The sequence below is a fragment of the Protopterus annectens genome, chromosome 13.part0, assembly GCF_019279795.1.
Source record: "Protopterus annectens isolate FY-2018-M chromosome 13.part0, PAN1.0, whole genome shotgun sequence".
NCBI lineage: Eukaryota > Metazoa > Chordata > Ceratodontiformes > Protopteridae > Protopterus > Protopterus annectens.
In genome coordinates this window covers 730,903,623-730,929,766 of record NC_056747.1, presented here as the reverse complement: position 1 = coordinate 730,929,766, position 26,144 = coordinate 730,903,623, and the positions used below count along the sequence as shown (strand labels likewise).

At 37.9% G+C, this 26,144-nt stretch overlaps 1 protein-coding gene across 2 annotated transcripts in view; it reads left to right on the top strand.

The window, feature by feature from the left end:
* Positions 1 to 2,649: 2,649 nt before the first annotated feature.
* CLUH (clustered mitochondria homolog) overlaps positions 2,650 to 26,144 on the top strand; it is a 662,807-nt gene continuing 639,312 nt past the window's right edge. For both annotated transcript variants that reach the window (XM_044054416.1, XM_044054415.1), the window contains exon 1: positions 2,650 to 2,904. In XM_044054416.1, coding sequence (XP_043910351.1) covers positions 2,802 to 2,904 — 103 coding nt within the window. In that variant the 5' untranslated portion in view covers positions 2,650 to 2,801. The remainder of the gene's footprint in view (positions 2,905 to 26,144) is intronic.

Here is a 26,144-nt window from a genome sequence, read left to right as displayed (position 1 = left end):
ATGTATGTATGAAATATACATGCTGTCATCTGTGTGCTGTACTAAAATGGTGAACATTGATATATATACTGGTAGTTTATGCTATTTTATTGCAATATAAGAGGCTGTGTTCATTATAAGTTGACATTTTTTTTATTTGATATCTACAATCTTCTTTCAGCTTCCCTAGGTGGTGTGAGCATTCAGTGGCAGATAACAGGCTTCTTGAGTATGACATCACACCTCTCAACCTTTTATCACAATAATTCAGGACAAAGCCAAAAATAATGAGGGGACTAAGGCTCAAAATCAGGGGCAGATTTTAAATGTTGCTCTTATAAACATGGAAGGTTACCGGAACAAGTATTGCATTAGCATGCATTTTATGAAGGATATGAAACCTGAAACTCATATGTCTGTCGTTATTTAGTTACTTCAATGCTCCGTGATTTGCTAGAAAATCACAAATGTTGAGGAACAAAATGTAAAGCAGAAAAATCTGGACATCTTGCAAAATTCTGGAAAGCTGAGAGAGGTATGTTTGATACCAAATTGCTCCTTATTGGTTATTAGATCTTGAAGATTTTGAAACAAATGTTATTATCGCTGGAAATGCTTATCACCAAGTGCCGCAATCCCTTCTCTGGTTGATGAGTTTCGCAGAGCTGCCCGATGTCATAGAATCCGGTCCTAAGGTTTCGAGCTGCTAGTAACATTTACTCTGTAGCAGTGGTTGTGATTCCTTTGGTTTCTATTTGTACGTGACCGAGCAAATTATTTTAACTAAACGGTTCTCCTGGGCATATTTCCCAAATGTTTGTGATTTTGCAGAGCGTCCCTTATTTCGCCCTTTTCTTGTAAATTTTCTCCTGATAAATCACTAGTGGTTACAGTCGTTCGGTAATGCCGGACATTAGAGTTTCATACTTCTTACTGTTCATAAATTGCATGTTGACGCGAAACCTGCTCTTCTTAGGGTGACTTTGGATGATATTTAAAACTTGATCCCGGTTTTAACCTCCCAACACACAAACACATAAATTCAGCGCTCTCCGGGATTCTTGATAAAATAAATTGAAAGGTATAATCCATGGGTCGCTCGCCCGTGTAAAAATGAACTTATTCTTAGCGGGGTTAATCTACTAATAAAACACAAGTGAAATAAATACATGCATCGCCAACATACCTTTCAACTGTCCCCCGATTTTGGGTTGCTCTCCCCCTCCTAAAACTGACTTACACTTAAAGAAGAAAAATCAGTTATAGACTTTTGTATTCTACAATCTCTTATTTTGCCATTTCTTCAAGTTAACAGTACAAATACCTTTAAAACTTGTCCCTGATTTGGGTCATGTGTTCCCTGATTATTTCTGAATTTGACCCTGGCTCTGGGGGTATGCGGTCGAGAGCTATAGACTCTTTTAACATCCACATACCTCTCTGACTGCCCTAACGTGTAACTGTCAGACTGCAAATGTTCTGTTTTTGCAAAGTTTAACCTTTTATATATTTTACTATTACAGCTATCAGCCTCTTGTGCAGAATCGGGGATAATCGACACGCATAAAGTACAAGTTGACAGAATACAACGTTTTGGATTTAAGTAACTTTACGCTTTTCACGACGAAAAATAAGCCGCGAATTGCAGAACGTGCAAAGATTGTAGCCCGTAATGGTTTGTCACAAAGTAACACGTTACGAGGTAAAGAAAAGCACTTTGAAGCAAAAATCGAGGAACTCGCTAAAAATTAAAAGACAGTTGACAGCATAGCCATAGCTCTCAACCTTCCATGTCCAAAATGAGGAACACTAGCCTTCATAATGTGGAACAAATGGGCAAAATGTGGAACACATACTAATGGCTTACTAACAACTTCGACTAGGAAGGTTATAGGATGGTTAAAATATGCTGGTTTTACTTATAAAGAAGATCTTTTAATGAATTAATATGATTCATTTCTATTTACAATGGATTTCACTTAAAAAAATTCCTAACACTGGATGTGTGACAGAGTCTTTCAATGTGGGACTTTGAGGAACTTTAAGGAACATGAACTTTTTAAGACCCCAAATGAGGTACGTTCCTCGTACTGAACTTTTTAAGACCCCAAATGAGGTACGTTCCTCGTACTGAGTTACACTTGAGAGGTATGAGCATAGCTCTCAACCTCTTAGAGCAAGAAATCTGGACAAAGCCATAAATAATGAGGAGACAAAGGCCCACAACAGGGACATTTTTTTTAAAATATTGTTCTTGCAAACTTAGAACATTGCTAGAATAACAGATTTTTGCATTAGCATGAATTTTTCTGAAGAGTATGAAGCATGAATCTCTAGCGTCTCTCGTTATTTTCTGACTCTGATCCTTAATGAGATGGCAACTTTCCCAGAAAACCACATTTTTATGAGAAAAAGAGCAAAACTATGAGGCAAAATTTTTGACATTCTGCAAAATCTGTACAGTTGAGAGGGATAGTTGCCAGATACGATCATTACAGAAACAGACCAAAAATATGAGGCAAAATTATTGACATTCTGCAAAATATGTACAGTTGCGAGAGGTATATTTGCTAGATACGATCATTACAGTCAACAATTAACGCGTTTTTTTAATAACAGTGAAGCGTTTGATCCTTTTCGCTTCCCTTATTTCTCCGACTATCTGGGCCAGTGTGTTAGAGGTTACACTGAACCACGTGTGTGAGGCTGAAGTTGTCCTTTCAGCAGCGGTGAGGTGCACCAGCGTAAGCTGCTAGTTCTAAGGGGGTTTCAGTTAGCAAGATCAAACGTAGTTTTGCAAGTACATCAACACGGAGAAGAACATGGTTAGTAAAACAGATGAAATGACAGCAACCGTTCCAAATAATAATACCGGTGTTAAAGACGAGAACTGCGCTGCTAAGAAAAAAGATCAAAAGAGTCAAGGTAAGTCTGGTGTTTGTGACATGCACTACTTGTAGTTTTCCCTTGTTTAGTAAATTTCAGATTTGGGTAGTGTGTGTGTTAGAGAGCATCAGGACGGAAGGTGACTGATGTTTTGCAATGGGGGGTGAAGGAGAAATGTATTGGAGACTAACTTTAAAATTAACTATATATCGGAGCACATGCTTTTAAGCCTTGCAGTGGACGAGGAGAATTTAAGTAACTTTGCTTGTATTGAGTTAGTTTGGAACTGGTTTCCATGTTTAAAAAAAACTCTGGGATTTCAGAGCCTTCCACATTCAAGACAACAGTCAGACCTGTTGTTGCTAGGGTAGAAACCTCTTAACTGCCCTTGATTTTTTAACATAAATTTAGCTCTGTCCCTCGTAATTCCTCCATAAAACTGATAACTTTTGGAGACGTGTTGGTGAGTTCCACTTAATGACAAGACTTCTTTTACTTGGAAACAGTACAATTTACCTTATCTTATTCTGTTAACATTTCAATTTAACAGTATTGTTTAAAAAGTGTCCTTGATTGTCCCTGATTATTTTGGATTTGCCCCTATTTAATTGAATGCTTTGGGTAACAGCTGTAATAGATTATGTATTTCTGTAATTTCCTTACAAATGTTAGATATTTGGTGGAGAGGGTTTGTCATTGTTTCTTAACGGCATGTCAAAATGTAGTGAGTAATTTTATGTTTTCAGTGCTTGCATTTTTTAATAAGTATACCGTAGCTATATCTGATGTTATACAGATTTTGGAACCACAGATATGGAAGGAAGAACATTTGCTGAAGTAGTTTTAGGATTCAGAGTTGTGGTGTTGATCCCAATCTTTTTGTAATTTCCCCTACCCCAAAAAAGTTTGAGTTCTTTGCGCCTTTAGTCCCCGTGTCTTTCTTTCACACGATATACAAAATGTGACCTGTAAGTACTGTATATGTCTGTAGAGTGTGTGCGCGGCCTCGTTGTGTCATATTGTAGTTTGACACTGAGGTGGGATTTTTAATCAACCTGGTAAACCCTTAAATGGGTGTGCCTTTTTTTAGAGCTGGTCTGGGTGCATTGTGCGAGTCAAGTAATGTACTCGCATAAAGACAAATGGAAACTTAAATTACGGGTCAAAAGGTGAACGTAAAATTTACTGTATGCCCAGGTAACATCGGTTATCATATACAAGTCGAACAGCAAACCGAATGTAGCTTTGGCCTTGGTAGCTCAGCTGTCACTTGTGGTCCTCTCCTACTCAGATGTGTTTACGATTTTGTCGTGAATTAGAATAAACAGATAACCAACACTTGCATTCCAGTTGAAAAGGAAGGACATAATGTGAGTTGACCTGGAACTTCGGGACCATTTTTGAACTACTAGTCGCTATACGTGGGTACGTACTGTCACTTTAATTGGTTATGAATCCATGTGCCTAGTTACTGAGAGCTTGACAGAACTGAAGGTCACCTTCAGTCGAATGTACCATTAAGATTCATGAGGTTGATCACGTTTTATTTTTTGTAGTTTGACAACAATGATTATATTAATAAACATTTGCTGTCTGGATGTATATTGTCATACTTAGAATATGTTTGGAGATGGTCTTGGAAGGAAGCGCTTAGAGTGAGGGGATAATTGATCACTGCTGATATATGCGGTGGTCTGGTCTGCAACCCGGAAGTTGATATTGTGTCATTATCTGGAAAGAACTTTAGTACTGCATAAAAGCACCCGTAATGGGAGAATAGGTTAACAGAACCAGGCTGTTAACAACATTGCAGACTTACTGGTTTAGCTCTGTAATTTGTTCGCGATGGTACGTTGCATGTCTTTCGCGACAAATGCTTAAGTTGTAGAATTTGCTTAATTAACACGAGTAATGCATCACATAAGGTCCCAAGAAGCACATGTTTAAGCAAAAAGTTTTGAGCGAGGTTCTGCTCCTCCCTATAGGTGGTCGCACATGTTTAAAATGTTTACATAATGGCAAGGTAAATCCTAATAACATAAGCTTGCCCTTGATTTCAGAGTCTTTCTTGATAATTCATCATATGGGGGGCGCTAAGCAACATACCTGCTTTCCTTTTATTAGAACCATAGTCTTCTTACTTTAAGTAACATTGTATTGTAAATGTTTAGGTAACAACACTGCTGTACGTAGCATAGCTCTCAACCAATCCGGGACAAATCCAGAAATAATCAGGGACACTAATATTAGTTAATGCAGTAGTATAAACGCACAGCTATAAATCGGTCTTTGTCTATTGCAAACTACTTTTATATTTAAGCAAATGTACTATTGTAGATTTTGCAGTTGATTCTTCCATATCTAGACACCAAATACTTACGACATTTGAACAGTGGATTGATACCTCTTCAAACTCCCTCCTGTGATTTTCAGTTTGGATTCTCAGTATTAGGCTCTTCAACTCCCGGACATTACCTAGGAAAACTGATCTTTCCCTGAGCTTGGCAGTTTGCGTTCTGAATCTGCTTTTTATTAGTCACTTTAATTCCATTTCCTCTGTAGGCTTGTAGATCTTAACCATGGGCAAAAGACCTTGAATATGTTACATAACCAATAACGGCAGCTTCTAACTAATCTTCTGGGTGCTCTTTCAAGACTCCCTCTCACTTGTAGACAAAGAATGAATGTTTTAGCTGCTTATCTTAACTTTATTTGTCTACTTAAGAGACAGAAAAATAGAAATACAAAAAGTGTTCTTTTTTATGCTCTGGAATTAGAATTGGTGTCACTAGGCAACTTGTTCTGCAAATTTCATTCTCGTGAGTAGTGTGGGCAAAAGTCCTATTGCTTGAACTAGAGTGGTCCATCATAAGAGTGAGATTTTTACCAATAAAAGTTGCACTTTTTCATTAGATTCAGCTTTATCATCTTTCTACCCAACCATTGCTTTGGGTATTTCTTGGAATAGTCATAATAAACTTGGATTTTCACTCTCTGCTCAACATGTATGGCCTCTTTGACTAGTAAACTGTGGCTTGTTGGCCGAAATAAGTTTCTGGAGTTTCATGCTTAACAAAACTTTTTTTCTTCAGTGGTCACAGTAGCACTTGTTTCTTTACAGTAAAATGCCTCTAGAAACTAAAGTCAAAAGTAAACTTTGTCATTCAGACTCAGACAACCGTGTAAGCTGAACGAAATGTCATTGCCTCTGACTCAGAGTGCAGACAGCTCATACAAATACTAGAAAAACAACATGACGATTTAACAACACAGTAACAGTAGACAGTTGCCCTAGCCTAGGTTATTTCTTCATATAACTAGTAGCAGCACCCATTTAATATTGCACATGTCCCTGGTAAGATCTGACCATAAACTGGTCAATTTTGAAGTCACCATCTGCCCTGACCCCCCCCCCCCCCCCAGCTAGGGTCAGACAAAAATCTTTTCCAGAGCTGATTACAACCTCCTGAGAGATGGTATGAACAGCTTCACAGCCCACTCCCCCTTTGTAGGAACTGGCACCAATGTCCAAATCTACACCAAAGTACTATATGAGCACTTATATAGACACATGGAATCAGGAATACATGCCAGGACAAAATAATTCTCTGCTAGGAAGAGTAAACCTGTCTGGTGGAAGTCTGCAATAAATAAACTATATAACAAAAGGAAAAAAAATTGCTGTCCAGAGCCAAGAAGGAGCAGGTGCCCAATTGGAAGCAATCTTTCCTTAGCCTGAACAAGCAATAAGAGCACTAGTGAAATCCTTTAAAAGCCAACTTCGAGGCCATATTGACCACATCTGCTAGATACAATCATAAGGTTTTCTTCACATATGTTTGCAGTCTCAAAGGAAGCACCCGGATCTGTGCAGAGCTGGTGGTCAAGGACACCACATACACAAATGCTGTAGATGTAGCCAACCTGCTGGCTGACAGCTTCAGCGAAAACTTCACCCCTCTGCCCCCCCCCCCCCAATCAGTAAATCAGGACATCCCCAGTACCCGCTCCCCTCCCCTTATATCTAGGGAACAGGTAATCACTACCCTCTCAAAGGCAAAAAATACATCCTCCATGGGGCCCGATAACATCTGATACTGCATCCTACATGAACTTGCAACACCGTTAGGCACTATATTCAACCAAAGCCTGAGTACCGGCTTTGTCCCAGCCGAGTGGAGGACAGCCACTGTCCACCCTTTACACAAAGGTGGAGCATCCACCGATCCAGGAAATTATTGACCCATTAGCCTGATCTGCAAGGCCATAGAATGGATTATCATGGACCTCATTAACATACATTGGCAACCTCCAAAGTCTCGACTCCAACACAGTTTGGTTTTGTCAAGGGGAGGTCATATTTGCTAAATCTGGTCAACTTCTTTGAGACAGTCACCAAAGCCATAGATGAGGGGAAGACTCTGCACACTGCCTACCTTGACCTGGCCAAAGCTTTCAACACTATTCCCCACTCAGGCATAATAGATAAACTCTCTCATCTAGGCATCAATCCATACGTTACCAGATGGGTAGCAAACTGGCTTACTGATGGAACCTCCCTAATCAAAATAGGGGAAGCCACGTCAAGCAGTTGACCCGTAACAAGCGGCATACCACAGGGATCGGTCTTGGGGCCTCTTATTAGGAATGTCCTTCTCTGAGGTGCAGGCCAAAGCCAGTGGGCTATGGGTGACCAAGTTTGCAGATTACTGCAAGCTGGGCGCGGTCCTCAATTCCCCAAGTGATGTGGACGCCCTCCAATAGGTCTCATCCAAACAAATGACTGGTGCTAGAAACATAGTCTCAAGCTGAATGCCAAAAAAATACATCATCCAGTTTGGGGAGGGTGACTTCCCCACGTATCACATTAATAACAACATCCTAAATACACAATTAGTCGTGAGGGATTTGGGCAACCAGGTTGATAGCAGCCTGAGTTTTGGGCACCCAGGTTGATAACAACCTGACTTTTTTGGGCAACCATGTTGCTTCCATTGTATGGAAAGCTTCTACATGGCCCCCCTCATAAGTAAGGGTATCTCATCCAGGGACAAGGAGGTCATAACATCCCTGTATTCTTCCCTTATAAGGCCAGTTACTGAGTACAACACCCCCCTTCGGCATGTACCTCACAAAGCACATGCAGCAGCTGGAGACACCACAGAGGTTCCTCACCAGGAGAATCCAGGGCCTCAAACATCTACCCTACACAGGCTAAAAGTCCTGTCCCTCTACTCAGTTTCATACAGACTCCTTAGAGGTGACCTCTGTCTGGCATACAAAGCAATCTCAGACCCCGCCTTCAATGGACTGCTGCATATCCGCAAGTCAAGCTCCACTTGAGTAACCCGCACACGCAACCTCAACCTGGTCTGTGACATCAATAGGACTTGGTGGGACAGATTTGTGTCCCAGAGACTACCCCATTTGTGGAATAGATTCCCTCTCCACATCAGGCAGAGTACCTCATATATCCCTTTTTTAAGTTTAACCTGGATAACTGGATGGGAAACAGAAAATACACCCCTGGGATTCCACCTGTGTCCTTGCTGGACCTGTGCTTTGGGTGCTGACTTGTCTAAACATTGGCTAAGCCTATAAGGGCCTCAGGGCCAATCGCCTAGTAACTTCCTATGATGTATATATTGCACAGAATATGAGACTTGACAGTTTTGCATGGAATGTTGTCTTGCCTCCTGATTATTGCACAGCAGTAAGAGAAAACCCAGCCTAGCTATTGCACCATTTAGAACAATTTGCATTGAGTATTGAACAAGAGGTTTTTCCTTCAGCTGTGCAACCAGTTGATCTGATGTTCTATTATTGTATATGTTATTAGAGTTCAATAGTCTGATAGCTTGTGGAAAGAAGCTCCTGCAAAATCTGAATGACTTGCAATGCATGCTGCGTAAACACCTGCCTGAAGACAAGTAGGAGAGAGGTACATGAGCAGGGTGAGTGAGGTCATTGACTATCTTTTTGGCTCTGTCTATACACTGAACCTCACTTAGGCCCTGTAAAGATGGGAGTGAGGACCCTATAATCCTCTCTGCTATCCTCAACACCCTTTGGAGAGCCTTGCAGTCCAAACCTTTGCAATTCCCATACCAAACTATGAGATTGCTTGTCAAGGTGCTTTCGATGGTACCTCTATAGAAGGCTTTGAAGATAGAAGGTGGAAGATTTGCTTTCCTCAGCCTTCATAGAAAGTGTAGATGTTACTCTGCTTTCTTGATAATGTAATTGGTGTTTGTCGACTGAGAAGTCCTCAGAGATGTGCATCCTCAGGAATTTGGTGCTCTTTTTATTTGGTGGTCGTCTGTTGGATAGTAGAAATCAGATGTTGGTCATAACTGAACTGAAGTATATCTGTTTCATGGCACTCTGAAATGCCATACAGTAGCCACTCTTTGTTAGGATTCTGTATGTGGAACTTGCTACAGATCTAACAAAGATAGAATGAGTAGTAGAAAAACAAAGACTTTGACCAGCAAAGAGAGTGTCTCAAACTGTTGTACTTTATAATGACCGAGTTTGTTTCAGGATTTTCTACAACTTGTTGCTCCTCTTTTTAATAGGACTGATTTGTCAGTGTACAGATAATGCACTATTGTCTGCATGCAGTGCTGTTAACTGATCTGGCTTATTTAACCTTTTTATTATGACTTTTTTACATGTTTTTTCTGAAGTACATCTTTCAAGCAGTAACTTTTACATGTGGTATTGGTGGTTTTGGAATAACACACAAGACTTCTTGCTCAAATTTCCTGCAAAAGAACCTAATTTTTCTCCTTGCAGCAGGTCACTGTCTGCACTGGACTGTTAAGTCATAATTTTGCAGCTTTCTCAACATTGTTGCAATGTAGATTGTGATTTCTTAAATATGCTGTGCAGTGCTATACAGCCTGTCTTGGCCTGCAGTGATGCCTGCAGTGATTTACCACAAGAATTGTGGAATTTATCACATCCATAAACGAGCTCAGACTGAAACAAAATTGTGTACCGTTATCGTGTGTGTGTGTGTGTGTGTGTATGTTTTACATATCTGTACATGTTTTCAGTCCATATGCTGCTGGTCTTTCCTCTGGCATCAGTACAGCTCTTGCTTCATACTGACTCATACTCCTGCATCTTAACATTTCAGAGCTGGTACATTAGCCACAAGCTTTTTCAGCAACTCAAAACACTTTAGTGATTAGTCCCATGACAAGCTATGCTCTGAAAGAAGCCTCTATTGATGTAGCAATTTTTAAAGTGCTCTAGATGAACTTGAACAAATGCTGGACTGTTTCCAGTGTTTGCTTAGCTTCCATCTTTGGCAGCAGATTAATGATACGTTCTCAGCATTGGCTTTATGTCCAGTGACGTAAGAATGTGGCCCATATATTTCAAGCTAGTTAGTCACACAAAGCTGCCACTTATTCATGCTCAGTTTGACTATAGTGCTACATTCTAATTAAGTTTGTCCAACTGTAAGTCATGCTCCTATCTAACCTTCTTTTACCAGCAGATTTTTCAAATGTTTTTGCTTCACCATCCAGGTCAGCTGTCCCTGCCAGAGCTATCATACACATTGTGCAGTTGAAATGCCAGAAGGCGGAGTGAGAAGTTTGTGTTTTTTTATATATATATATATATATATATATATATATATATATATATATATATATATATATATATATATATATATATATATATACATATAAAATAATACGCATATGCACGCATGTACGTACACATATACATCCACTTTGATCAGGGGATGGTCCAGGGAGTGTTTCCAGCTGGTGTACCTGAACCAAGGGTCTATATTAAAATCTCGAAGAAGCATTTGTGAATGCCTCTTCGACACATACTGAATGAACACACTAAACCGGGATCGTTCAGAACAGAGATTTCTTTCCCTGGGAAAGAAATCGCTTGCCCTCAAACTACAAATACACCACTTCAAACAAAACAAATGCAGTGTCCTCAAGGCCAGAGAATTCGTATACATGATGTACAGTTCAGAAATCGCAGTATGATACAAGTACATAATTACTCTATACATTCATTTTCTAAATTTTTCTTGTATATGTGCACTTGGCATTCAGGATGCTAATACTAGCTCTCTGTACTTTCTGTTCATGTCGTGCATTGTCTAGCAAAGTACATTTATGATCTCTGTGTAGGTGTTCTCCCTGAATATGAGGTAGTCCTTTAGCCTTCTGATTTCCTGGGGGAGTGAATTCCAAACTGTTAAGATAATCTTGGAAAATGCTTTCTCATGCAGAGCCTTTTCAAAGAGTGGTCTAATAGGTGTAACAGCATGATTGTAGGATGAATAGGGAGGGTAAATTTTATGGTTCAAGTAAGCAGTTCAGAAGTTAAAAGGAGGGCAGTGCTTGTAGTATAATAGCTTCAAAGTTAAGGATTGCACTTTCATGTTGCTAGTGGGAACTGTTTTGATCTTGGTATGGCAGTGGTGCTGTCTGAAGATAAGGGGTTGAAGTTGTAGATATTGACAGTAGTTTTTAGCCTGTATGTGTTTTATGCAGAATATAATTCTACAAAGGGTAGACGGTGTTCAAAGTTTGTCATCAATCTATTTGCCAGTGACTCGCTGGCACATTTATAGGCAGATCTGAGTTGGTGTCAATTTGATGTGTTGTCTTGTGTTTGTGGAGAATAAATGTTAATTGTTTTGAATAGGAAACATGGATATTTTTGATAGATCACCGTGCAAATGAGAATTGCTAGTGGGCCCCCCATTTCAAAGTTTGGGAGGTTGGCTAGGCATTGGTAGGTACCAGGTGACATCTTTGCAATCTATAATAAAGTATTAATCTTGTTTGGAACAGAAACGAAACAACTGAAGTATTTTTTTACATTGTGCTGGTGTTTAGCAGATGAGAAATTTAAGCTTTGATGATGTCATCAGCATAATGTAAGGGTGATTGCCAGCAAGTCATACGGTAGGTTAGTAATAAGCATTTAGAAAAATAATGATCATGGAACTGACCCTTTTGGGATTCTAGCACTGAATGTGCCCTTTTCCGATGCACTGTTCTGTCCTGAGTTAGATAAGATGAAAAGCCAGTGTAGTTCCAGTTCACCAAAGCTGGCTTTTTGTATGGTAGCTAGAACGATTGTGTGCTACAGTTTTTAAAGAGGCTCCTTTTGAGATCAGTAAATAGGGTACCTGTGAGTGGTGCTTTTTTAACATTGATTTGTGGGTGTGAATACTGATTTATGTAAATAGTTTGTTAATGTGCTGTAACCTGGTCTGAAGTTGTCCTGATTTGTTAGAAAGAAGTCTTATTTTGAGATATGGTGTATTAATTGATTCTTGATAAGGTTTTCAAGTGACCTAGCCACTGGATATAATTATGCACTCTGATTTTTGTATTGTTACAACTATAGCATGTTTCCAGCAGTAGTGGATAATGTCTGTTGTAAGAGTGGGCAAGGGATTTAGCGGTTAGTGGGCAGATAGTATAATAAACCTGAGTAATACAAATTTTGCCTTTTTGAAGGTGGGTTGATTTTAGCTTTTTAATGATTTCTTGAACTTGTGTCTCTGAAATGGAATAGAGGAAAATCTGTGTTATGTTTAGGGTGGTATTCTGTAATGATGTATTAAGTTTATCTAAGTTATAACCTGCAATTTCCAGACTATTAGTAAGTCGCTTAATGAATTTTCTAGCTTGTTTGGGTGCACTTGTAAAAAGCGGTTTGTCTGGATCTTATGCAGTTTGCTTTGGTCAAGTTTGTGGCTACAAGTGTTCTGTTTTTCAGTCGTCGGTTTGTCTACTATTTTTCTGTTGTATAGGATCTGCTTTCCATGCCGGCTATGCCAGGTCTCCTTATTTTTCCTCATTTCTTGTGTTATCCAAGGGCATGGGGAACATCCTGAGATTTTGAGTTTGAGAGAAAGGCCTGTCCTGAATGGGATTGAGAAGGTTATGGAATGTACTTAAGACTGTGATTTGGTTGTCTGACAAAATGGGGGTCCAAGTTCATGTACTGTAGTTCATTAAATAGGTTGTTTTTTTTTTCAGATTCGGAGACCATTCTACTTTGTAGTATTAATTTGAGTCTGTGAGCTTTAAATGATGAAATTGATAGAAAAGGTTAGTGAGCCTGTTTGGGATGACCAACTTGCTTGCATTTTTGGGGGTTGATGATTATGATTGATTATTAGAAGTAAAGAAAAGGAGTTCGATTGCTGGCAGGTTCTATCTGGTTTAGCAGCAGTAATAGTATACAGTGAAGTACCATGCGGGAGCTTTTTGGACCAAAATAAGGTTTACCTTATTTTAAGCTTGTTATTATTGAGGCACATGGCGTGCAGTCCTAAAATTTGCAAATATTAATGCACTGTTGCACCCTTGCCACCATCACTTGCATTCTCAAGGATAGGTGCTTGGTTTTGTGTAGGGAGAAGTAAGGCAAAATAATCAGTATATTTAAATGTAGATGGTGCTAATAAGCAAATTGTTTTGTTTGTACACATTGCTATCCATTTATTAGTTTTGCTTTATTAAATTCTTGCATAGTGTGTGTGTGTGTGTGTGTGTGTGTGTACGCGTGTGTGTAAGACTTTAAGGGGAATTTCTGTATTGTAATTTGAGAATGGGTTACTTGATTTTAGTTTAGAATATATGCAGGATTTCAATGAATGCTAAATGTATGGAATGTTTAGTAGAGATAATTTACATTGGTAACTGTCTCACACTTTTATGTGTAAAATACAACTTAATTGTGGTGTTAAACTTTGACCCTGCTGTGGAACTGTATCTCTTTTAAGTGCTATGCAATTCTACCCAATACATTACATTGCAGTCTCACATGGTCAGTCAGGATCTTATGGGCCACTTTGTCAAATGCCAACAAGATCTGGTAGGACTAAGATGGACTAATTCTGGTTCTCCCTGTCAGTAGGTCATTTGCCACACTAATAAGTATAGTTTCTATGCTGTACGTGCCAAGATCTAGAACTGGACTGCTGACAAAGCTTTACCAGATCATGACTAGTTAGTTTATTCTTAGATGTATTCTGTTATCTTCTCAGTCACCTTGCCAGTAAAGGGAAAGTTTCACATTGTTTACATCCAGAGTTGACTTTTGAAAATTAAGATAATGCTTCTTTTACAACAGCTGGAAAAATTATTGACCTCAAAGAGAAGCAAACAGTCCAGAGAATAGCTGGATATAAAGAAAAGAGACAAATAGTTGCAAACCTAGTTGAACCAGGAGACAGTGTGCAGGTGGTTCACCATATAACTGAAGCCACAGTTTGAAGTTCTTTGTATTAAAACTATATCCAGCATAAGTCTGGGTCACCTGGTGTAATGGTACCACAACTCCATCTGGTCCAATCTTGAATAAAGGACCACCTGATCAAGGATATCTTGCACGTAAACAGCCATACTGTCTGTTCACACTCAGCAGCAGAAAAAACTCTTGCAGCCAAGCACAGCAAACAGCACAGACTGCTGACTGATTTACTGCTTGAAAGAGTACAGCCAGGTGGTTCAGTGCAGTGATCTCATTTCGGTTAGAGCTCTGTCTCTGGACCTGAGCATGATGTTTATGCAGAACTTGACTGGTCTTGCTTGTTAGTGGGCAAGCTAATCTTCATTTTAGCCTCGCCCTAGTCTGCCCAGTGCCCATGATTCTCTGTAAGTGAACAATGGTTCTCTACGAGCTGTAGTCCTAGGAACTGTACTCCCCAGGGTGACTTGAAAGCTGCAACAGTGGTGTAGTTATTTGCTAGCATAGTAGCAGGACCACCATTTACTGATGACCTCTAATAGTCTGTCATATAGTGGACAGAACATAGTGGAGTTTATAGCCTTAAGGTACCTTCATTTGACAGCTTAAGTTCAGAGCACCAGATGGTTGGAAAATGAAGGCTAAAGTGAACAAGCTGATGGTCTGTCAGGAGATGGATTCCACAGCTAGTCCCATACCGTTGAGACTAAGCTGGAAGCCAAGTCCAGAGAATATTTAGACTTGAGGATAACTAGAAAAGGCGTGAATGAAGCTGAGGTCATCTCTTTCCAATATTTTTGTTAACCTAAACCTTTCTCTGGATTTTTGCCTTCTTTTTCTTGTTTTTTGTCAGTGTTCTTTTCCTTCCTGTTACTGTCCCTTAATGCAAGTCTGACTAAAGTCCTTGTTAGTTTGAGGAAGATTTGTAGATTTCCTCACGGAGAGGAAAGAGGGCTTTGGTAATCTAGGGTTTAACACACTACATCATTTTTTTTTTTTTCTTTTCATTTGAACTTGAGCAACTTGCAGACAGTTTCCATTTTGAGGGCTGATTAGTATACCATGTTAACTTTTATTTACAGTTTTATTAAGGATCTAGTGCTTACAAGTAAGCCTTGGAATCTGTTGCTTGGTGCTTTTTGTTGTGCACTTCTACACATTAAAGCAGTGTGTATTTGTTAACGTTTTGCTTATAAACGAAATGGTTCCTAGTGTCCTCTTCTTTCTTGTACCTTGTACATTTAATACAGAGCTGGGACAGGGTGTTGACTGTGCACTTAGTGTTCATATAGACTGTGTGGATGACTTTTAAATTAAAGTACTATTTTTATGCAAATGCTGACAATATTTAGTGTAAAAAGAAGTGGTTGTTATAAGTCATGATATATGTGTGCTTAAAAAAATTAAGATTATAAATGTGTTTGAAATGTTTTTTTAGACCATTGCATTTCTATTTTTATATAGCATCATTTTCTTGTAGCAAACTTATGGTTTAGTAGTTCTCTTTTATCACTTAAGGCAGTAGACAGTCGTACATTTATATAAATGAAAACAAACTATATTGACATTTTAGTTGCAAATATTGTACATTACTTATCTGTCCAGTTATTGTCAGTCAAACATTACATAGCTCATTCAAATCCTAGCTTCATTTAAACCCCATTCCTCCTCCAAAATGTTATTCTGCTTGTATTGTTCCCACAATTAATACTTTTTCAATGTAATTTGCTCCTATCCTTTTCTGAAATTCCTATTTCCAGTTGTTTTATCTCTGTTACTATAGTCACTATTTCTAGTACAGTTGGTTTAGACTTTGATATCAATTTTCTAGTAATTGCTTTTTTTGGCAGCCACCATAATTAGACTTGACAAGGCCTTACAGAATTGGAATGCCTAGACATGGTATCATAGCTCAAAAAAATTTTCCTTAGTTATACCAATTTGCTCACCCAGTATTTCTGATAGAGTAGTCTGCAGGGAATTTTTAAAGTATGCCAACTCATTACACTCTATTTAAGTACCTTTTTTCTTCCCACTCACAACTTCAACATTTGCTATCTACCTGCAGAACAAGTCTTTGCATTCTGCTTGGGGTATAAAAATACCTATGTAAATACTTTCAAGCAATGATCCTAAATCTTCTAGATTTGTTTCATATTTGTGAGTCATACATATATCTCTCCATTGTTTCTTTGTGAATTGCTTATTGGGGCTGTCTTCCCAATCCTTTCTAACCTCTTCTGATTCTTACAGTTGTCATGCAAGATTTTATATGCTCTGTTTATTATCCCTATTTTAACAGCAGCTTCTCTTCCACATTCTACTAAAAACTCTACCAGTGCTCGTCTTTCGCTTGGATCCTCCTAGTTCTTTATCTTTGCCTATACTCTAATATCAGTTATTGATAGGGAAGGCAGTCGTTTTAGCATGCACTCCAAATAAATTCTTGGCCTCTTCCCATTCTGTTATCTTTCCCTTCTCTTATGTGCTCCCATCACCTTGGTTCCTTTGCCTGTTTTCTCCAGTAAATTCCACCCCTCTTTTGTTTGTTGTTGTCTGTATCCCTGATTGCAGTCATTCTGATCAACAAAATGTCCTTTCTCCAGTCACGTGTTGGGTTAGTTTGTAGAATACTTTCTCTACTTTTATGAATGTAATATTCTTTATGGTTATTGTTTGACTTAAGGCTCTGCATCCAAAATTCCAGTCTTGTCTTATTTCTTGATCTTCCCTCTGTTTTGTTGTCATCCTTTTCCACTTTGAATTATAATTTTCTGCTTGTGTTATGTATAGGAGCTTTAACTGTGCAGCTCTGAAGTACCTCTTCAAGTCAGGTAATCTCAAACCACCTTTCTTCAGTTGGAAGGATCAGCTTATCCCACTTGACTCTTGCCATCTTCCCCTTCCAGATAAAACCTTCAACACTCTAGAAATTGCTATCCACAACTTCTCTGGTTGATAAAAGTATGCCTGACCTCCTGTATAAAACTAAAGGGGCTAAAACGTTTTGATTGCTTGTATCTTGCTATCCATATCCATAAAATAAAGCTTCCACTTTCTCAGTTTTTGTATTATCTTTTGTTTAGCCTCTTCCCCACATATCCCTAGCTGCTACAATAGAATCCTTTTGAATCCATACTCCTAAGTATTTAATTTTTTCATGTCCCCATAAATATGGCTATTGCTGAACCAATTCATATGTGGGTACACAGTTTATAGTTGTCCTTGTTTCCTGAAAAGACTTGAAACTGTCTCAAAATGTTCCACAACACTGAAGTGCTCTTTTCTGGTTTTATCGGGTATAAAATATCATCTGCAAATAAAACCAGCTTTTCTTGACTACCATACTAACTGTACCCTTGAATTTGAGTCCCTTATTTTCTTTGCCCATGTTTCTAAATGTAACACAAATAACAAAGGGGAAAGAAGACTCCCCTACCTGGTTCCTCTGCTCAAACATAACTTATTGGAGAGGAACACACCCACTTTCATTTTTGCCTCCAATTCCTCCTATATCTGCCTAATCAACCCTATTGGGGAATATATTGCCCTGCTCATAAAATCCCAGCTTACTCTGTCAAATGCTTTCTCTGCATCAAGAACCACCAAGAACAGTGGCATTTTCTTACATTCTGCTTCCATCCGAATCCTCTTTGTTCTATTAAATGTTGTCAAATGTTTGCCTCCCCTCCACAAAACCCCATTGATCCATATCTATCAATTTTTGGCATCATCTTTGCCATTCTTTTAGCCATTATAGATGTACTTTGTAATCATGGTTTAGAATTGAAAGGGGCCTATGTGAAGCTGGATCTGATGGGTCTTTATGTATTAATAGCCACCTCCACATTCTTCCAGGATGTTGTTGCTTCTCCTCCTTTTAAAATACTGTTAAACAAAATGCATCTTTATCTTTTCCCCCTCCTAGCTTCCAGACTTCCACAGGAATATCATCTATTCCTGGGGACTTGTCTACTACTATCCTGTTAGTAATTGAGCCTCATCTCCCTCTAACCTTGGCATATTAATTTTTCCATAAACATCTCTATCTGTACATTTTTATTTCCATATGTCTCTGTTTTATACAAATTTTCATAAAATTTTGAAATATTTCTAGTACTTCTACAGGATCTCTGGTTATCTTCCTTGTTATAGGCTCCCTAAGATTGGTGACAACCCTTTCAACTTTTTGTTGCCTGAGTTGTTGTGCTAAAAGTTTTTGTGCTCTGAGTTGCTTAACAGAAGTCTTTCTAAGCTTGTGCACATAATCTAGGTAATCCTCCTTTTTTTTCTGTTTAGCATTCTGCAAATGCTCCTCTTCTTGTTCTGTGAGATTGTCTATTCTGCAATACCTTAACATTTGAAATCCCTATAAATAATTCTTCTTAATTAGATCTCTATTTAATTTCCACCCTATTTTTTCAACCCCACTTTCATTTTATCCAACTCCCTAGCTATATTTTCAGAAGAAATTTGTATCTTCCCCAATAACTCTAAAAGTTTTCCACTACCTATTCCTTAAATTCCTCTCTTTTTAAAAGATAGGTGGGAAAGCGTCAGTGTTGCAATTTAGTTATTAGAGTGTGGTCCAAAGTAGTTATTGTAAAACTTTCAATTAAATGCAGATACTCCTGTGGAATACCATTTCTCTCTAGCCTAGCCTATTTTTTGTATGTTGGGGAATATGTGAATTCACTGCAAACTCTTACTACCGAATTCACATATTCCATGCCAAATATGTTTATAAATGTACTGTTTTGTTATTTTCCTTTCTGCGTCTCCAGATAGCATCCTCACTGCTGCAAATCAAATTCCAGGCCCCACCTGTAAGTAATATTCCCTGCTGAAAGCTGATTATTTCTTCCAGAATTTTCATAACCTACATTATAGCAGTTTTAAGGGGAATATAAATCTACCATTATTATCTTTCCCCCCTTCTATCACTATTGGAGCACCTCTTGCAGTTAAGTACTTCACTTTCCTTTTTCCCATATATTCTGCTGAGTAGCCATCCTGAAGTCCTTTATCAAATTTGCATGCTCAGTTTTTTCCAAACGAGTCTCCTATAGCATAGCTGTTTGCACTGTACATTTTTAATATAATTCACTACACTCTCTTATTTTTTTATAGAAATCTGTGAGACCATTTACTTTTAAAGATGATCTAGGAAGTGAGACCATTTACTTGATCTAGAAAGTGCTGTATTATTGCATGTGTTATGCATAATAGCTTTTTAAAATGTCTAGTTTCAGCTTTTGTGTTACATGTATACAGTGTTTGGCAGGTTGATCTTTTATGCAGTTGTTTCTTGTATCCGTTTGAACTTGTCACATCTTACACATTTTTTGTTTTGGTGAAAAACATACACAACCCGAGAACACCCCTAAACCCTGTTAACATAGTGCTAACCCACAAAACTATGTACATCTTTAACTATTGAAGTTTAATCCTCCTAACAGGAAAAGTTGTTCCAGTCTGACAGCTACACTCAAGAGACCTGGAGTAACCTGTAAAGAAAGTTATCCATGCTAAGACTCCTGGCACAGCTTGTGCTTTTTCTTCTACCAAATGCTGTCTGTTCTTGTATTATCTTTATTCCTCTCCCATATTAGAAAACACTCGAATGCTTTCAGAAAACATTTCCTAGCTATTTAAAGAAAAACATATTTTGTTTTATTGCCCCTTATCAGATTGTCTGTCTCCATAGAGACATGAAAAGCAGACACACTTATCTCTGCTACAAGACTTTCATTTATTTGCTAGAAGAACATTTTTTATTGTATTTAGTGTTCTTTTTCTAATTTTCTTACCCCTAAAATGTGTTTACTAGATCAAGCCAAAGGCCTTAATCCAGTCATTCCCCTATGCAAGAGTAGAAAAAGCATATCAGTTTTTCTTGTATCATGCTCTTTTGTAAAAACTTTTTTTTAACATTGCATTGCCTACATTTCTTAAAACTGGACAAGGAGAAAGGGAAAAAAACAGGGGTAACTGTTTACTTTAGTATCATTAATGTTTTCTTGGTTATTTTCAAGTGTAATACTTTATAGCATGCAGGTTATGTAAAAATACTGCTGTTAAAAAAACAAAACAAAAAAAAACCTCTTTCCTTCCCTCCTAAATGTTCTTCAAAACATTAATGATGTGACGTAGGGCATATGCTTTGGAGGCCCCTACATGTTTGTTACGTTTCACAAATAGAATTAATGCTTTGTAATCCTACATTTGTCACTTTCCAGGTTGCTGGTTTTCTTCATGTTGATTTCCATCTCCAAATCCCAGTCTCCGTTTCCTTTCCAACATACTTTTGGTTCTTCTTGCCAGCTCTTGATGCTTTTTTTCTGTCTCTCAAGCATTTTCCTTTTGAAACATTGGAAAAGGTTTTACTGGTACAGTCTCTGTATGGGGCTTAATACCAGAAGAACAAGAAGCAGGGTCTCCTGTTTTGATGCTCACTTTTTGTTGGACAAACTTTTTTGTATTTCCTCTTTAGCAGATTCTGCATCAAAAAATTATTTTGTCCCTCCAGGAAAGAATATTCTGAAAATAGCTGGCTACAGCAGCCTGAATCTCATGCCTGCTTCTCAACATTTCCCGATTTACTGGAATGAATTTACTGCTTCTCTGCCTGGTGTACAATGAGTAATCCTTTTCCTCAAACACTTTACTGTCTCCCACTTTTAGTACTTTGTCCTTCTTCCACAGTTTTGTCAGAATGAAGTTCTGCTGGTAGGATTGTATTTTTTTCTATTAAAGGTCTAGTTTGCTTTCAAATGGCTAGGCTTGGAGTGTATACACGATATGTCCCTTCAATTAACAACAACTGCTGTAGAATATCAGTCCAGTTGCTTATTTGTGTTTTCATAAAATTAATAGTCTGTTCATTCCATATTCTCTGGGACAGATGTTTTTGCCTATGTGCTGTGTCCTCTAATTCTATCTTTTTTTTTTTTTTTTTGAAACATCACTTCTTGAGCAGTCTCATTCTCCGCCATCATTTCCTTCATTTTTGACCTCTGATTTTTGCATTTTTATCGCCTCATCTGAATATCTGTTTAAAGCTTCTTCCATTTTTCCCAGCCTTTTGTTATTTGAGTTGATGTACTCCTTCAGTGTTTCATTTTATTTTAATCCGCTGTGAGTGTTTGACTTGTGACTTCAGTAATCTAGAAAAACAAAAATGTCTTGCACCAAAGTTGGAGCTCGCACTGCTTTTTGCTGAACAGCTGCAGAATTCTTCCCAGTCAGTGTTTTTTCATTACTGTTTACAATTGATTTTTCTTTCACATTCTCTGAATTTCTTTTTTGCTGGCATCCAGGTAGTGCACTTACTTGACAGTTATTGAAATTTACCCCAAAAGTAAAATTCACTGGCTCTGTTTGCTGAGTTTCTGTTTTCACACTGGGAGAGCTGAAATTAAATTGTTACTGTGTGTGCAGCCATCTTGGAAGTCCCATTTAGTAGGTGACTTTAAACTTGCCAAAAGTTATATGTAGATGGGTATGAGTTGTATTTGATGTTTTGTTAAGTGGTTACAAGGGAAAGATTTGATGTGTTTTTGAATGGAGTCATTTCTGTATATGGAATGGTTTTATCCTTTAGGAACAGTTGGCAGATGATAGATGTTCGTGTGATTATCCTTTGATCTTGAAATGGGTTTTGCCTTTTTTGACCACAGTAGGTTTCCTTTGCAAGGGTCTTTCTGTCTTATTTTCATTCTAACAGAATGGGCATCACCTTGCTGACCAATAGGAATGATTCAGCTGGGTGATCTTGTCAGTAGTAGGGACTTGCAGTAATATGTGAAAGAAAACAAAAGCTGGATAAACGCCTGGTATACGCCTCAAGCGAAAAAAAATGAAAAGACCAATGGTTAGACCACAGCTGAAGATAAAAATGGAATAATCCACGTCAGGAAATCACTTACAACTTTTGGTTTTATAAAGGGCACTACTGTGAAGCTGCAACTGAGATGTAGTAGTCAAGGTAGGAAACGGTTCACTTGCAGTTTCACACCACTTTATTAAACAAGAGTAAGCGCTTTCACGATCCAAGTCAGCTGATCGCTTCTTCAGACTCATAAAAACAGTTAAAACATTGGTATTTAAAATATGGTTCAACCAATGAAAACACATATAAAACTATGACATGTACTGATGTATGCAATTTTAATTAGTCTATTAATTTGCCTTATATTCTGCATAAGATGAAATAAAATATGCATATAACAGACACATTTTATGTAATAATCCATATTACTTAATGTTTTAGTGGTCTGGATTTAAGGTTTCAAGGAAACAGCATTGTTCAATCCAGGAGACCTATCTGCCTGAAGTAATAAAATCCATCTTTGTTCTGCTTCCTCTACCTTATTCTTTATATCACCTCCCCTATTTATTATTTCTAAAACCATGAAATTAAAAATGTTTCCTATCTTCTTCCACATGTTTTGCTAAAGCACTCGTGTCTTTTTTATTTCTTATATCTCTGAGGTGTTCAAGGATACGTTTCTGTAATATTTTTGAGAAGAATTGGAATGTTTTATTGTCTGATCCTGACTTGAGAGAATTGTTAGAAGATAGACCCAGCTTTTCTTTTAGAAATAAGAGGTCCTTAAAAAGGCAACTCTGTTATAAATCCAGAAACAATGAAAGAATTATCCTATCTGATAGGCAGGGGACTTTTCCTTGCAGAAATTGTACAGCATGTGACTATTTATATAATAAATCTACATATAAACATCCTACACTAGGATTTATAATTTATATAGATTTCTATGCTGACTGCAGAACACAAAATTTGGTTTATTTCAGCTTCTGCACTGTCATGCCTTTTATATAAGCAAAACCAATAGGTGTCTAAAGGAACGTATCCTTGAACACCTTAGAGATATAAGAAATAAAAAAGACACGAGTGCTTTAGCAAAACATGTGGAAGAAGAAGATAGGAAACATATTTTTAATTTCATGGTTTTAGAAATAATAAATAAAAGTAAGAGGGGAGGTGATATAAGGAATAAGGTAGAGGAAGCAGAACAAAGATGGATTTTATTACTTCAGGCAGATAGGTCTCCTGGATTGAACAATGCTGTTTCCTTGAAACCTTTTTTAAAGTCCAGACCACTAAAACATTAAGTAATATGGATTATTACATAAAATGTGTCTGTTATATGTATATTTTATTTCATCTTATGCAGAATATAAGGCAAATGAATGTACTGATGTATGCAATTTTAATTAGTCTGTCATAGTTTTATGTGTGTTTTCATTGGTTGAACCATATTTTAAATACCAATGTTTTAACTGTTTTTATGAGTCTGAAGAAGCGATCAGCTGACTTAGATCGCAAAAGCGCTTACTCTTGTTTAATAAAGTGGTGTGAAACTAATATGCTGTTGGCAAGCTCTGCTTATGTCCAGGTAGTGAGACAAAATGCTGTTTCGCCATTATCCACAGCTGGCTTAGATTTTGTGTCCTAGCTTCACCTGAGTATAGAGCATACAATATGTGCAGCGAGGGCCCAGCTGGGAGTGTCGTCTTTTTTTCCATTGATTGCACCGTCTGAGTAGGCTACTACTGTATGTGCTAATTACACACACATACAGCTGGTGATGTCCCTTATACACGTGCATTGAAAAGTTATCATTCGGAGGAATGTGGGCATAAGTAAATATTAGAGTGAGGAGAGCAGCTGACCTGGGTACGTGCTGTTCAGATAAAGTGTCTTTGGGGAATGTAATTTAGTTCAATTACAAGTATGTTTGGTTGTTTTAAGTTTTTACAACCATTGTTTGGATATAGCAAGACAGTATATAAGCCGCATTCAGTGGCATTTGCTAGCAAAGTGGGATACAAAGGAACTTCAAGAGATTTCTAGTATTTGTGAGATCTAATGTCTATAGTTATGTTTCTCCTCACTTTGTGATAGGTAGTATAAAGCTGGTCTTGTGTTGTCTCCATCAGGTCTTTGGTGACAGATTCTTATAAAGCTAGTAAGGTGTAAATCAGGCCAAGAGCTTTGCAGCCAAGGAGGGCAGCAAAGTTGCTGAAGAGATGGTTACAGTATTGCTTCAGTAAGTGAGTGAAGGGTGCATCTAAGAAAAGAAAGATTCAATTGGATTTTAAGAGATAATTAAGACAAACGGGCAATAAGAAAAGGAAAATATTAGTTTATTTTGCTTGTACTCTAATTTACTTTTATAGAGATGACACTTGCAGTGGGGTTACATTCTTGAGCGTTGTATGTACTGGCACGAGAAAATGTAAGTTACAATAGTTGCCGAGTAGTGAGAACAGTTTAAAGATAAGACTGTAGTCTGCTTTCCTACACATGGACACTGTAAGAATAGGAGTGAGGTATAGTCCTCATCTTTTGTTAATGTATGTGCACAGGGTACAAGCGACTCCTCCCCTTAATACAGATGGACTTTTCAAAGTAAGCATGTGCTCCTCTTTTTGTCTCCCTAATGATGATAGTAACTATTTGAAGGTGAGGCTGATGTTCCAAATTCAGTAGCCTACAGATTTTAAGTCAAGGGTGGGAGGATGACATAATGGTTAAGGTGTTTACCTTAAAGACACAAGATGCAGGGTTTTATTCTCACATGTGATAACTGGCTAGGCTTCAAATGGCCCAAAAGGGCAGTTAGCCTAGTGCTAATCTATGAACCTATGAAGTGATAATTGTTTCCTTTATTTTAAATGGCTGACCATTTTAAGGAAACAAGTGGACACCATGCTACTTTAAAGATGTTGACAAGAATGGCGGTTATGTACTTTTTTTCCAATGTTTTTGGAAGTGTGACATGACTACTGAAAGGCATTGCCAGTGGGAGGTAGTGTTCTGAATGCGGTAGGACTGCTGATCATCTTGCATGCAAGCATGTTTGTGCTCTTCCCTCAGCTGTTAATAGGATTTTTGTTCACAGTCTTGCATATGTAGTTCAGTTGGTGCATCTGAAGGTGACCTTCAGCTGTTTCAGAATTTGGGTAACTTTTTTTTTTTTTTTTTTTTCTTTTGAGGGGTGAATATGAGCTGCTGCTTCAATAATTAGCCTGCGTACCTTTTTATTTGATGAGAGAGAGTGCTGTGCCAATTTAGTTAAAGATTTTTAAGGCAGAGTAATGTGTTAGTTTTCACCTGGTAATGAGTACCATGTCAGCAGATTTTTCTATAGTAAGGATTTGTTTTTTTTCTAGTTGCTAACTTCATAGTAAACTGAAGTCTCTTAGCAAGAGGTTTTGCAGCCTTTTTAGGAATAGTATTTTCAGAGTATTCATGTTATCATCTGAATAAAAGATGCAGTTGATGGAGGAAGGTAGTCTGCCAGGTCATTTGCAAGTAACAAAAAGAATAATTGTTTCAAGACCATCCAAATAGGGAATGCAAGAGTGTACTGCTGTCTCAGGATGCATCTGTAAATGCAGATTGCCCATATTGACATGTCCCTTTTTCCATTGCTGTATAAATTTGGCTTGTGAAGTGGTAGATTGCAGTGAGATTACTGTTGCCTGGTCTGAAGCTACACTGCTTATTCACTAGAAGGATGCAAATTTTGATAGTCCATTAGTTGCTTATAGAGCAACTTCTCAAGTATTTTTGGGTCCTGGAAAAATGCTGGTGTGAGCTCAAAAGGAGTGGCACATTGGGATTATTTGGAAAGTTGTATTTATGATTTCGTGCTTATAACTATATGCATTAAAAATGATGAGGTATGTGTGAGTGATGGGTTTGAAGATGAGCTGGTTAGCGAATATTATTCATTTGAGAAGCAGTGTGTGGGGTTTTCAAAGTGTCAGGATGTGCAAGATGTTTAACAACTTTTTGAAGTTAGAATTCTAAAATGGAAAAGTGGTTTACTGGGTTGTTTTGAAGACATTGTTGAAGAGGAGTTGGAATTGTTGCATTTTCTAATCTAGTAAAGATAGGTGAGTCTGAAGTTTATTTTTAGCATGCATTTGTCTATATATATATATATATATATATATATATATATAATTTGTGTTTTCCTTGTTCTTTATTC